Source organism: Leishmania martiniquensis, chromosome 31 (assembly GCF_017916325.1).
Source record: "Leishmania martiniquensis isolate LSCM1 chromosome 31, whole genome shotgun sequence".
In the NCBI taxonomy this organism is placed as follows: Eukaryota; Euglenozoa; class Kinetoplastea; order Trypanosomatida; family Trypanosomatidae; genus Leishmania; species Leishmania martiniquensis.
The window spans coordinates 1001728-1015480 of NC_090166.1; the positions used below are offsets into that span (position 1 = coordinate 1001728).

Genomic DNA, 13753 nt, shown 5'->3' on the forward strand with positions numbered 1-13753 from the left:
GGGTAGGGAGGAGGGAGGGCATGAGGCTGGCTGACCTCTACCCCGCCACGGACACACAGACCTGGACACCCGACGCCCTGAGGTGGTACAGGTGGCGAGAAGTGTCCCGTTGCCTCTCTAGAGTGCGCGAACGCCAATTCAGAGGACCAAAAACAGTGGAAAGGGCGGTGAGGGAGGTAAAAGTGAGGCAGGAGAGTGGTGAAGAGGAGGAGGAGCTGAGAGAGCACAGCTTGCTGCACTGGGTGGCGGCGTCGAGGTGGCCTTACCGCAAACTCATAGTGGCGTGCACAGAATGCCGTCTCTGCCGCTCTGCGTGTGGGCACGTGTGTGTAGCCTTACGGAGAGAAGTGTTTGCTGTAGCGAGCTGCGGTGATGGCAAGCCAACGTGTTGGGAGGAGGATAGAGCCCGCAAGAGAGGGTTACTCAGACGCAGGCACAAACAGAGGGCGCTTGCTTCATTCATGAGCGGTTTTATCAGGGGAGCGCGAGCGCGCTGCACTGCACACGAATTTCTAAGGCGGAGCGGATAGCGCAGAGTCGCATTACATAAATTACATCGGAAGGGGTGACAGTGAGCAGGGGAAGGATGATGGGAGGCGGAGCGGGGGACGTGAAGAAAGAGGGAGAGGGAGGGGGATGGTGGATGCAAGGGGGGAGGGGAAGGTAAAGGCGGAGGAGAAGAAATGAGGATGTTCGATCCTCTGAAGACGCTGACCATCTCCGCCGTTGAGCGACTCGTGTGCCCCTCTTTGCGTTGGATGAAGGAGAAAGCGAAGCAGCCAACGCTCTCCTCCCCATTCCCCCTTTTCTTCCTCCACTCGTCAATCGGCATGTGGAGGAGGAGGAGGAATGGTGGTGGCGTCGAAGAGCGCCAGTCACACACGCGCCCGTCGAACAGTGGCAACGACAAAGAAAAAGGGAAAGATGGCGGAATAGAGGAGAATTTTTCGGTGAAGAAGGGGCGAATGAGAGAGGCAGAAATGGGAGGGAGCGGGTGCGTGAGCGTGCAGCACGATGTGCACAAAGATGAGCGGGTTGCCGAACGTGAACAACGGCGACGATTTGAAAAAAAAAACATATAGGGCACATTACAATCAAAGCGCCACGCAGCAGCGGCAGGACGCCTCGGCAGCCCCCCCTCTCTTCTCCCGCTCTGCTTCCTTTCGTCGAGTCATCAGAGCAGTTTCGCGTGTGAAGCGGAGGGAGCGATTTTCTGCTTTAACTTCGTCTCTCCTCTGCTGATTTCCACGATGAACGCGTCCGCCAAGACGTTTGCGCGGACAAAGCCACAGCCCCCGCCTGCCTCTGCTGCACCGTGGCTGAGCCCCGCTCGCCTCACAGGAGCGTCTCCTGCTGGCGCATCGCGCCATGCGCGTCAAGGGGCTCGACTCTTTCCCGCCTCGGCCGCGTGTTGTGCGGTCAGCGCTAGACAAACGCGAGAGGGCTGCGCGCCTTGATGCAAGCGAGCTGTCGAAAGGCTCTGGCTCGAGCGCGGCGGGCTGGCCAGCCCGCCCCGCGGCGCCCTCGCCGACTCCGCACTTCCTGAGCGTGGAGAACGTACAAAAAAATTGAGCGGCGCGTACCAGCGTAAAACGGTGGCGGAGGCGGAGGGGGGAGGTGATGTGTACACAAAGGACACAACGGCATCGGCGAAGGAGTGAAACGTGCGCGGTCGCGGGAGAAGAGGAGGGGGTGACGGGAGCACCGGGGGAGCAGGAGCGGAATGAGAAAAGGGAAAGCCACGAGCCAACACCCCCACGCCAGGGGGAAGTGGGGAGGGGGGAGGAGAGGAAAGACGCACCCTTCGATGACACTGGCCGCAGGGAAGGGGCAGCCATCACGCACATGCATGCCGACACCACTAGACACAAATTTTCCTTCCCCCCTTTGTTTGCCCACCGTTTAACACCTCGTCATCGCCTCGCCCCAGAAACCGTGCCGGCCGAGCAGGTGATCCAGCGGATCACGCTCAGTCGCCAAAGCAGCGTAGTCTATCGGCTTCTCATGGCCTTGCACGGCACCGCTGCCTCGATGCTGCTCGGAACGGCCACTTGACTTATCCTTCCTGCGCCGCGCCACACGAGCTCGCCTGCCTGCACCGGGGCCTGTTTGCCAGCCACTCATGTATGGAGAGAACATATGGTGCAGGCGCATGTTCTGCTCTAATGTCTTCCGTGCGACGCTGCGCTTGCGTCTCTGATGCCTGCTGACGTAGGGACCATCAGCAGCAGGACTCCTCCGCAAAGGCGGCCCGGACGTGTGGCTACGCGCCGCGGCACATCCTTCGCCCTCATCCAGGTCTAAAAGCGCCACATCCTCGTGCTGGCTGCCTGGTATGGCGGCCTTTGCTCGCCCTGGCAGCTGAGCGTGACAGCGCATCAGCTGTGTTGAAGAGGCGTCCTCGCGGGCGCTCACCTTCGCCATTCCCGCAGCCTTTATTCGCCGTGGACGGCCTCTCCCAAACAATTCTACAGTCGGCTCCTGTGGAGAGCGGTAGAGGTACTCCTGAGGCCGTTGTGGTTGGCGAGGGGGTGTGGAACTGGCGCTGCCGGCGGTCAGCGGGCTAAGCAACTCAACAACGACTTCACACCCAGTTGGCGGTGCCGGCGCCCATCGTCTCCTCGTGAGGCTGCCGGCCCGTCGCACGGTCGGCGGCTTCGCGTGTCCCGGCGCAGAAGGGAAATCTTCTACACCGTCCCTCGCGTACTCGCTCAGCGCATCTGTGGCAGGGTAGGGCACCGGCTGCTGTCCGTCCGCTGTCACATAGTACGGATGCCGATCCGACACAGAGAAGGCCGGCACCGAGAGTGGAGGAATAGAAGACGGTTCAGTAACCGATCCACCACTGCTGCGGTGGTAGGCTGCTGCCGGGCAGCGCAGCGCCGCATGAGGTGCCGTGCGCTGAGACAGGGTTGATAGGGAGTACCGCGCGCCCAACTCGGGGAGTTGAGAGGCCTGTCCCAAGGCCGGCACCGGATGGCCGCCCACATCGCCATGGTGGTGCTCTTGTGCGCCTCTCTCTTCGCCTCTCTTTTCTACCTCGTGAGAGATGCTTGATGAAGTCAGTCTCATCAGCGTGCGGGCGTGCACGTTTTCCTGCCTCCTGGGCAGCGTCGAGGTTGATGGAGGACGCAAGGGTGCCGTCCGCGCCAGCACCACAGGTGGCTCCGCTGACGGGGCCCTGGACGACTGTGGCCTTGCGCGACTTGTGGGACGGAGTGCTCGGCTTGACTTCTGCCGCTTCAACTTCAACGGTGGAGGAATCCATATAATCGGCAGGTTCCGTGACGAGCTCAGTCGACGAATGGGATGGTGCACCTCCTCAGCCTTCGCTACGTTACCGGTGTCTCTGACCGAGCTGTCCAGCCTGTTGCCGGAGCAGCTGAGACGACCGTCGCTCTTGCGCCGAAAGGACACGACCCCGCGTGACCTCACGGTGCCGCCACTGCTACCCTTGACTGACGGCCTGGCCGTTGCTGTGCCTGTATCGCGAGAGTTGGGCTCTGAAGAATGGCTGACAGACTTCCGGCGAGAGGGAGGGCCCCTTTCCGCTGCCGCCGCCGCCGCCGCGTTAGGATCGTTGGTCGCCCTGCTGCAGCTTTTGGAGCCATCGCTGCCTCCACTGCGGAGGCCGCTGCCCTTCAGTGGGGAGAGCGCCTGCAACGTATCGATTGCCTGCAGCAGCACCGCGGAAGGCTCTCGCGAGTCCACGGTGGCAATGAACGAAGCAGTGAGGGCGAGGTCCGCATCGAGATCCTCTACAGCGCTCTGCAGGTGTGTACCCTTGTAGGCGGACAAAGACATCGAGCTGTCACAGCCCCGTATCCTCGACACAGCACCCGACGAGGCGCCAGCGGCGGAGTAGTACTGGGAGGCGCTGCTGGTGATGCTCTTGTTGGACCCAAGCCGTCGCTTGAACAGCTGCTCGTCAGCAGCACCGAGTTGCTTTTTGGACGACTGCGAGGGCGGCGCAAGGCCACTGTAGACCGACCTTTTTCGAGGTCGCACAGCGCGGCGGTATTCCACTATGCTACTGCCATCCACCGTTCGCAGGAGGCGCTGCTGTCTCGCCTCCAACACCTCTGGTAACGCGTCTTTGTGTTGCATCGGCTGCAGGTATCGCTCGGTGGGGTACCCAATCGGATTAGTTGCATCTGCCGCCGCCGCATCACCCTTCCCCATGCAATCTTCGTTGGGTTCCATCGGCGACTGGCGTGTGTGAGGAGTGCTGGCTGTGGGAGAGTCGAGGAAGGTCGGCAGCCCGCTGCCGCCACAGGGGTTCGCGCTGCTTGTAAGCACCAATGCGTTCTGGTCCATTGCGGATGCCGATGCAACAGTGGAGCAGAGCAAAAAAAAAAGAAGAAATGGGAGAGGCGTAGCGATACGCGCGATGTGTATAGCGCACTTAATGATTTTCTCGCCCGTGTGCACAGGCGGGGGAGAGAAGATGTGTGAAGTGGGGTTGGGGGGAGGAGGGGAGAGGAGGCGTGAGCACGGAGCAATTCGGAAAAAAAACAAAAAGTATGCCCGCCGAGGGCCCCGCCGAGGCGCCGCAGAGGTCGACACCCACGCACCAATCAGAGAGAGAGGAGAGGAGAGGAGGCACCAAAACGATTTCGCACAAAAATTATATAAATAAATATATAAATGTTTTGGCGGAGACTTAGCGAAGGGATGGGGGGGGGAGAGGAAAGGGAGAGCACAATACACACGCGTGAAAGACGAATAGAGCGTGAGGGGGGAGGGGGAAGAGAAGGGGGGAGAGCAGACAAAGCGAGCGGGTGGCCAGCCCAGGCGCAAGATCTGACGTCCGCGCAAGGGCCAATGGCCTTAAGGACGTCCGTTTTTTTTGTGTGCGTCTGCGCTTCTACGAAGGGTCGTCTCTCCGTATATGACACTAAGTACAGGTGATACGTAAACAAGAGAGGGAGAAGGGGGAGGCGAGTGGGCTCGTTTTTTTTTTTGATACCACAAATAGCTCTGTCAGCGGCTACTACCAAGGGTGTTGCGCGCTCTGTATATATATATATATACATGCGCTCTGGAGAATGCCAAGATAGATTGCGGAGAGGTGTGTATGTATAAAGAGGGCGCCCACACACGCAACACCGTCAGCCATGCCTCATTCGCCCACCAAGTGATGTGTGGAGGTAGGTGGCGTATTTGGGAAGAGGAAGAGGGAAGAGGGAAGAGGGCGGAGGCGCATTGCGAAGAGGAGTAGCCCCCCTGAACAAAAAACGAAGAGCTTTCCATGAAGCCTGAAAAGAGCGCACAGACGCATCCGCAAGACGAGAGGGTCAAGCCGATCTGCGGGCATTCCACCCCGTTTTCTAGAAAGTCTCCCCATTGGCCGCGGCCGATAGCCAAGGGTCCTCACTGGTTCGCACACCTCCGTCCCTATTCGGAGTGGCTTGCGAGCCGGGCGGTTTCAGCTCTCCCGCGTACATTCGCTGATGGTTCGATGTCGTTGACCCTCCGATTATGACCGCTTGTGGCCTCGCAGCAGCGGCAGAGTGCATCAAGAGAGTCGCACTGCGTGCCCTTCTCGAGTGCGCGTCTAGCACGGAACTTCCCCCATAACACGCGCCGCCACAAAGCACTGCCCCCCTCTCGCGCAACTGAGGCTTTCAGCGATGAGCATAGCACGCGCGCACGCACACACGCACGCAGAGCAGAAACAATGCGGAGCCCCCATCTCCTTGCCTAGCGGCGGCCGCGCCGACACACAAGGCCCACAGAGCACTTCACTTCAACCCCTCCCCCCCTTTCCCCTCCCATCATACGCATACGCACACATAGATGTGCCTACTGAAAGCCACCCATTCGCAACATTTAGGCGTACATGCGCCGACCAGTCCGTTCCGGAAGAGCTGTCTCAAACGCTTCGCTTTGGATACAGGCCGCTCTTCTCCTCGGCCACTTCCACTGCCTCGCTGTCTGTGTAACAGCAACGCCGACACGATGAACGGAGCACGAGAAACGAAAAAAAAAGTGCCACAGAGGAAAGCAAGTGGCGGACAGATGGCGGCACCAGAGGCGACACCCGAATACACACCGTGGCGCGCAGGGGCACGGCAAGATCGTCGAGGAGGTGGTTTAACACAATCGAGCCGTAGCAGCCACAGCGTAGAAGGTCGGCGGATTTGCAGCCTGCTGAGGAGATGCGAATGGGCGCCACGCCGCTCAGCAGAGCGACCGGACACGTGCGAAAAAGAGACCAGCGCCCCTTTTCCACGCCCAACACGCCCGCCCATGTGTATGCGCCGCCTGCCGTCGAGTTGCGCCATGCTCATGGCAGCTGTCCCGCGTCTGCCCCCCACCCGGACTGCTGCACGGGATGCCGCACATGTCGCACTCTCCGAGGGCGGATGGGTGCGCGTCACTCGCGCTCCTCTCTCCCACGGATGCCTCGCTCGGACGCAACGCATCGCGCCAGCTGTGCCACAACAGGCGGGGAGGGGGCCGTCACGAGCCCGCGGCGGCACGGTGCCCCGTCGACAGACGCGCGCCTGCGCACAGAGGACTTTCCCGCTTGCCGCTCTGCGAGAGGGGCAGCGGCAGGCGGCAAATGGGGAGAGGCCGCCCATGCAGTGCGAGGCAGGTGCGCCTCGAGCGGCGCGTGACTTCCGCGCGGCCTATGGGGCACAGCGCCAGCCCAGACCTGTCTGCCGACGCCCGGAGTCCGCTGCGGCACCCCGAGGGCGGTCTTCAGGCTCGCGACCGCCGCCCTCCTTCACACAGACAGGGAGAGGGCGAGGCGCGGGGGGGGGGCTGGGCAGGACGCACCGAGGCGCACACACGCCATCCTTTCGGGGAGGGGTGTGGAAGGCGGAAGAGGAGAGGCAGTCAAGCAGAGCACAGTCGATGGAAATGGATAAGGGTGAAACAGAAGACGGAGGCGAGGTGCTGCAGCAAAGACAAAGACTGAAAGGCGAAGAGGAGACACGGGGAGAGCAGTCACGAAAGCGCAAAGGGAGGTGGACAACGGCCAGAGGAGGGGCTGCAGCAGCCCTTTCAACCTCCTCCGTCCCAAAGAGGCTGACGAGTGAAAGAGGTAAACGATGTGGAAGGCTGTGTTTGCCTCTTTATACTGTGCGTAGGATGTACCGTCGGTGCTTCGTCACCGTCGCCGGCAGAGGGGAGAGAGGGAGAGAGAGAGGAGGTTGCAGGAGGCGTCATATGTGCCAGCAGTGGCGGCGAGAGAGGACGCGAGGCAAAATGGTAAGCAGACGGCGCATAAGAGAGAGGGGAGAGCCACCGAAGTCCGCGGCTTCTGAAGCGGAGGACCGGGCACGCGCCTCCTCCCACACCTTCCACTCCTTCACCGATGCGACTGTCCTGCCGCCGCCCTGAGAGGCAGAGTGGGAGAGAGGGAAAGAAGAAGATAGAAGGGTGGGTGGGCGGGGGCTGCACTTCTGCACACCCGGCGCCGTCCACCGATCTGGAGCCGATGCGGAGTTTCTACATATGACTACTGACACGGAGAGGCCATACGCGGCGGAAGAATGGAGCGCTTCTATTCATGAAGGGCGGGAGGAGGGGAGGAGGAGACATAGTGATGCGTTTTTTTTTGTGTATGAGCGCACTGGCGAGAATGCAAAGCCGTCTGCCTCTCATGCTTCGCGCCGCATGGAGAGTGGCAGAGTGGTGGTGGTGGTGGGGAGGACGCACTTGATGCGGAAGCGGAGCAAGCGGAGATGCCCAGAGAGCGAGATAGAAAGGGGGCAGTGCGGAGTTCTCCATGCGCCACCCCCTTTTTTCCTCCCTACCGCTTCCCACAACGCAACAGACGAACGTGAAGGCGCGCTGACCGGTGACATGTAAGATTTCTGCTCTTCTGCTAAGCATGTGGGGCAGCACGCGACAGCGACTGCAGCCTCGACCGCGTCCCTTCCCCTTTTTCTTTCTTCTCCCCCCTCCGACCCGATCGTGCGGCAGAGCTGCGGTGTCTCGGGAAGCGCGCACATCATACACTCATGAGCCATGAAGGCTCTCCCTCGACATTGCCCCCCAAACAGCGAAAAATAAACAAATAAAACGTCAAACAAAAGGCTCCGCTGCGTCGGCTTAGGAAGGGACGCCTGGGGTAAAGGAGAGAAGGGGGAGGGGGTGAAAGCGGGTGAGATCTGCTCCCTGGCGCCACACGCCAAGGTGTGCTTTCACCGTTGCTCACCTTCACAGCGCTCTCTCTCCACGCGGGCGGTTCGCCGTAGCGCTAATGATAGAAGAGCGCTGCCGATAGAGCGGGTTGTCACCCTTGACAACAACTCGGCAGCAAAAAAAAGAGAGCATAGAGAGGAACGTAGCGCTCCGCCGCGATACCGCCGACGTGCTAGTGAAGCCGAGGCGAGCGCCACGACGTCAAGCAGAGGCACACGCACACACACACAGACATGGAGGACAAGATAGAGAGAGGCGGAAACACAGACACAAAATCGAACGCAGAGGAGAAAGCAGCAGTGCATCGACGACATTTTTGATGGCAGAGAGAGGAAGAGGAGGTGAAGGGGACCAGAAATAGAGAGGAGGTCCACCTTGCATGGCCCTCCTGCTGTCTTCCTTCATTGCCGTGCATGCACGCGCACTGAATGACATCGCGCGAGTAGCCACTGGAAGCCACAAGAGCGGTGCACACGACACAACAGCCATAGAAGACGTGGGAGAGAGAAGAGGGGAAAGCGCCCGTATGTGTATCTCTGTGTGTGCAGGGGTGGGTGGGGTGGGCGTATGCGTTTGTGTGTGTGCGTGTTGGTGTGGGAATGGGGGAGGGGGGACGAGGAGATACGGCGACAACAGGGAGGGAAGGGGTGCGTCGAAACATAGCGCATCAGCATCCAAACAGGCATGGCATCGAACAAGCGAGAGAGGAAAGGAGAGGGCGCGAGGCATACATACATCTGTATACCATCGAGCTTATACGTTGAGCAGTCACCAGCAACAGAAATAGACGGCAGGGCCGAGGAGTGGGTGGGAGTGGGGAAGAAGAGGGCAGACACAGTATAGAGATGGTCAGAAGGGGTGAAGAAAAAGCTGGGGGTGGGGGGAGCGGAAGGAAAGGGCAACAACAACAAAGGCGTCGACACAGTGCCGGTAGGGCGCTTCAAAGGGAGCGCCGTCCGCACTGTCGTGAGCAGACACCGCGAGAGGAGAAAGAAGAGCGGCAGAGAGAGAAGAGGCATGCACGAGCGTCCCCTCTTCTCTGCATTCCAGCTCAGGTTCGCTCTAAATGAGCTCACTTCTCCGGCGCGGACGCGGGCGTTCATCGTCGAAGCTTTGTCTCACCCCCCCGGTGGCTTCCTGCGCGGTGGGCAGTACTCAAAAGCGCGAATAACACGCTGGTCTGGTGGTATGCGGAAGTGTTGGGTGTAGTCCGGGTCTTGGCTCTCTGCTGGCTGCTGTGCCGCATTGTCTGACATGGTAGGGGGCGCTGGCAACGACGAGGACACGCTACCTGTGACAGCGGAGGGAAGTGGAGGCGGAAGGGGAGATGCTGCCGGGGCGGACGCTCCGGCGACTGACCCAGAAGGTACCAGCGTACATGGCACAGTGATGGAGCGAGGCAGTGCTACAGGATCCGCGCCGTCACTGCCGTTGGCTGCGACCGTCTCTATGCGCTCCGCGCCGTTGATAGTTTCCACCACAACATCAGTCGCTGGCGCATCTCCAAGGCTGTTGGGGACTATGTGTGTCATGTATATGTGCCTCACCCAGCTGAAGAAGGATATGGCGCAGATACTGAAGAGAGAGAAGACGACGCCGCCAATCAGCGGGGACGTCTCCCAATTCCACGCGATATGGCTTGTCTTGTACAGGAAGTACTTGAGTAAGTACCCCGTCGCATGCACCTGCGCGAGAAGCACGATGCACACGAGCACAACAAGGAGGATGTTGCGCCGCGTGTAGAAAGGGGGGACGATGTGCATCTCCTCAACGTACTCTTCCACATCCAGCCGACTGCGGAACCAGCTGTAAACGATGAGGTTCGCAAAGAGTACCAGTAGCATCACGATGCAGTAGATGAATAGGGTCAGTGAGATCCCCTCGAAGCGGAACATGGTGCTGTAGGCGACTTGGTGGTAGCTTGCCAAGCACGACATCTCACCGAAGATGACGTGCGTCAGCGTTGTCGCCACGATGACCATGAAGAAGCACGTGAGAAACAAGCAGGCAGCGCCGAGAATGTGCTGCCAGCTCTCCCACAGCAGCATCGAGCGCTGAATGCTAACGCGGAAGGGCTCCTTGCAGATTTCGCAGTGGTTGACGTTCGCCAAGTTGCGCTTTGCGCTCTCAATTCGCCAGCGGTCGAGGCACGTGGCGTGCACGAAGCGGACTGAGCCGGTACAGGCGCAGGGTACGATGAGCGGCGCCACGTCGCTGCCCTCACGACATATGCGGCAAAATTGCTCGTCTTCCTCTTCCTGTTCCTCTGGGGGTGCTTTTGTTGGGGCTGATACCACTGCAGGCTCACCCGCTGTTGGCGCAGCGTCCGACGGTGCAGTGATGCCGGTATGCACGGAGCTAGGAGCTCCCGAGGCCCACACACGATCGACCGTGTCTTCAGTTGACGCCATAGCCTCTTCTTCTTCGCGCGGCCTCTTCAGCACAGTTTGGAGAGTGTCGCGCATGCTTAACTGCTGGGCCTCCACCGCGTCCTTGTGCTGCTCAACAGCTGGAAGGCTCCGCCCAGCACCGGCGACCTCTTCCGCAATGAAGAGCACATCGTGCCCGTTTTGCCGCGCACGCCAGCCCCTCTGATGGCCCTCCCCCCAGTGCCTCGCCGCATCCGGCGACAGGGGGACGTGCACTGACACTGCCGTCGCCGCTTCGCGTGCACCACGACTTTCCCGCGCACGCCGACGATGAGAGCGGGTACCGATGCTCTCGCCTGCCGAGGACGGGCAGATATTGGCGTCCTCGATGAGCGCGTCAGAGAGGCACGGCGAGCGCGGCAGCGCCGCGGCGCCCACACCGCTGCCGCGTGGCTCATCGACATCGGATGCGATGGACTCTCGGGAAGACCTGGAGTGGGTGCTGCCGCTCCTACACACACTGACGCTTGCTTCCGCCTCGCGGAACTGGCATTGCCGACGAGGTTCTAGCTGCTGCTGTTGTGGTGACTGCTCCGCCTGTGAGGCCTCACCGTCTGCGGCGGGAGGGCTGAGGAGATGCCGCGGCTGCAGCGATGGTGCCACAGAGGTCACCGCACCCCATCCGAAGCCCTGCTGCTGAACGGCGGCTGACAGCCCTGCTCCTGTGCGGCGGTGCGCTTGCTCTTGTCGCAGCAGCTGATTCCGCAATACGCGCTGCTGATAAGCGGAGCGAAGACGCATAACCCACTCCACGCCCGCCTTCAACGCGTCGATCATCTTCTTGCGCAGCAGCAGCGGTGGCGCCCACATCCACTCGGCCAAATCCGTGTCTATCATGTACTGCTGCACGAGGTCCGCCCGCCACATCGTGAAGGGCAACGGCAAAAAGAGGACGAGCAGCGGCACGACAAGGGAGAAGACCAGCTGCAACCACGCCAGCCTCGCCGCCGACTCCTGCTCGAAAAAAAGGTCCAACTCGCATGTGTAGTGTGGGCTGTCAAAGCCGTTCTCAGGGAACCTGGGCACGCCGGTGGAGTGGGCCATGCTATTGAAGGACGGGACCACAGTGGAGTGGAGCACGACGTAGTAAGGCTCCGTTATCGGGGCCATGCTAACACGCATAGACACGCTCTGTAGCACCTTGCACATCGCGCTGTTGTCAAATATTGGGGCGAAGGAGTCCCAGAAGCTCGACCAGGGGCCCCTTCCCTCGTCCTGTGATGGGAAATCGGGTCTGCTGCTCTCGTCCGTGTCGTTGGATTTGCTCACCGGTTGCGCGCTCGCCCACGTGCTGCGGCCAATGTACTGATGTGCCTGCGTCGTAGCTGCCACAGTTGCGGCGCCTTTCGCGTCGTTGGCACCGCCGTTGAGCCTATATCGATTGCGCAGTTCCACTCGTAGGTACATGCCGTAGCAGTTATCGCTCCTCACAGATTTATCGTATCGGTGGTCCCTCAGCTGCACAACCGCCTTGATGATGTTGCCAGCCTTTCCATTAAACTGCACGACTGTGGTGCTGCTGCCGATGATGGTCATGGGAAGGTGAGCCGCGGTTTTGTTCACGCGAATAAAGGAATCCTGTACGTAGCTCTTCATCGGGTGCATCAAGACGCCGCTGCTGCTCCTCGCGTTCATGATATTGGCCCCGATGCCGCCCTCCGCAGAGCTGGGGCGTGCAGTGGCCTTCGCTACCGCACGCATCATCCGCTGAACCTTCGATATCAAAGCCTTCCGCTTCTGCGAAGCGGTGCCGGGGGCCCGCAGATGGTCCTCTTGTATACCCATGCCTTGAAAGGGAAGAGATGCTACGGCAGACGTCTGCGCGATGGCAGTGATCGGCGACTCATGCACCATCGCCTTTAGCCTTGCGCGCACCACGTTCAATTTGGAGATGAGCCGCCTTTCCAGTGTCCCTGCTTGAGCGGCGGGTGTCAGCTGCGGCTGAGGAAGCTGGAGAGCAGAGGGCGGCATCTCGGCATCGATTGCGCCCTCTACGGGGCTCAGGATCGCCTGCTCGAATGGCTTGGGCGCAGCCGCCTCTGGATGGTGCTTCGCACTTGAAGGTGCCATGTGCGTAGGGCCGGAGATGATGCCCATGCTGGTGGAGAAGAGCTTCCCCAAAAAGGCCTGGGTGAGCAGGCCCTCATCTTCAAAGATACGCCTCCCGAGTCGCCTGAGCGCAGTCCTTTCATGCACCAGCGCCAGGGCGTCGACATCTCCGCGCTCCGCATCCGCTGGAGGAGTGGCAGCAACTGTAATCGCAACCGAGCAGGAAGCGACGATGAACAGCGAGAGAAGGGTAGTGGTGACGGCAGAAGAGATACACCACCTTTGAGGTGCCGTGTCCCTACGCGCACGCGCGAGCGGCGCCATCAGCGATCTGCGCTGAGCTCGAGGCAGGAAGTAGGACAAGCAAAGGTTGGCGTGCCTGTAACACTGATGTCACTCCCCAGGAAGGGGAGGGGACAGATAGGAAAGCTGGAACCCTGCAGTCGCACCGTGATAGGTGCACGCACAAGCCGAAGCGGCCGGGAGGCAGAGAGACAACACACACACACACAGATACGATGATGCGTTGCTTGCCCCTGAAAGTGGTGAAAGGGCGCGATGAAGGAAAGTGTACGTGTCGCTGCAGTCCTTTGCTGCTCGGCACGCACCACCTGTGTAGTATAACCCTCTCGCCCCCTCTGTACAGAGCCTACGGAAGAGTGCGCGGGCGGGCGAGAGGGGATGGCGACCGAGGCGCCGATACGTCTCGGCTCTTAAAACAACAACAAAAAACGGACGATCGAAAAAAGGGAGGATACAACGGAGGCGCACACTGGACGCGAGGACCGTGGCGGTAAAGCCTCTCCCTACGTGTACACTCCGTGAGCAGATCAGCGGACACTCTCCGCCGCGACGACAACCCGAAACGGAAGGCAATGGACAAGCGATCGAGCAAGCAAGCAACAACACGAATAAGAAAGAAGCCGACGTGTGAGTTGGGTAGACCGAAAAGAGCTTCTGTGTACTTGGGCCACTCTCATACACCCCTCATGTGTGCTTGCTTTGCTGGACGCAGCTTGCAGAGCACACGGGAGAGACGTGGCGCTGGAAAGCGTCGAGAGGAAGCAGAGCAGAAGAATATATAAATATATATAAGTTTGTGTGTGTGTGTCGGT

At 60.3% G+C, this 13753-nt stretch overlaps 2 protein-coding genes across 2 annotated transcripts; both read right to left on the minus strand.

Annotated features, from left to right (window-relative positions):
- Positions 1 to 1902: 1902 nt before the first annotated feature.
- LSCM1_01495 (uncharacterized protein) lies at positions 1903 to 4317 on the minus strand (the record flags this gene model as incomplete). The annotated part of the gene is made up of 1 exon (XM_067319104.1): positions 1903 to 4317. One exon carries the CDS (start codon positions 4315 to 4317, stop codon positions 1903 to 1905), a length of 2415 nt encoding a protein of 804 aa, XP_067176383.1.
- Positions 4318 to 9278: 4961 nt separating this feature from the next.
- Positions 9279 to 12686, minus strand: LSCM1_01496 (uncharacterized protein; the record flags this gene model as incomplete). Its single annotated transcript, XM_067319105.1, has 1 exon — positions 9279 to 12686. The coding sequence occupies one exon, from the start codon at positions 12684 to 12686 to the stop codon at positions 9279 to 9281; it is 3408 nt and encodes a 1135-aa protein (XP_067176384.1).
- Positions 12687 to 13753: the final 1067 nt, after the last annotated feature.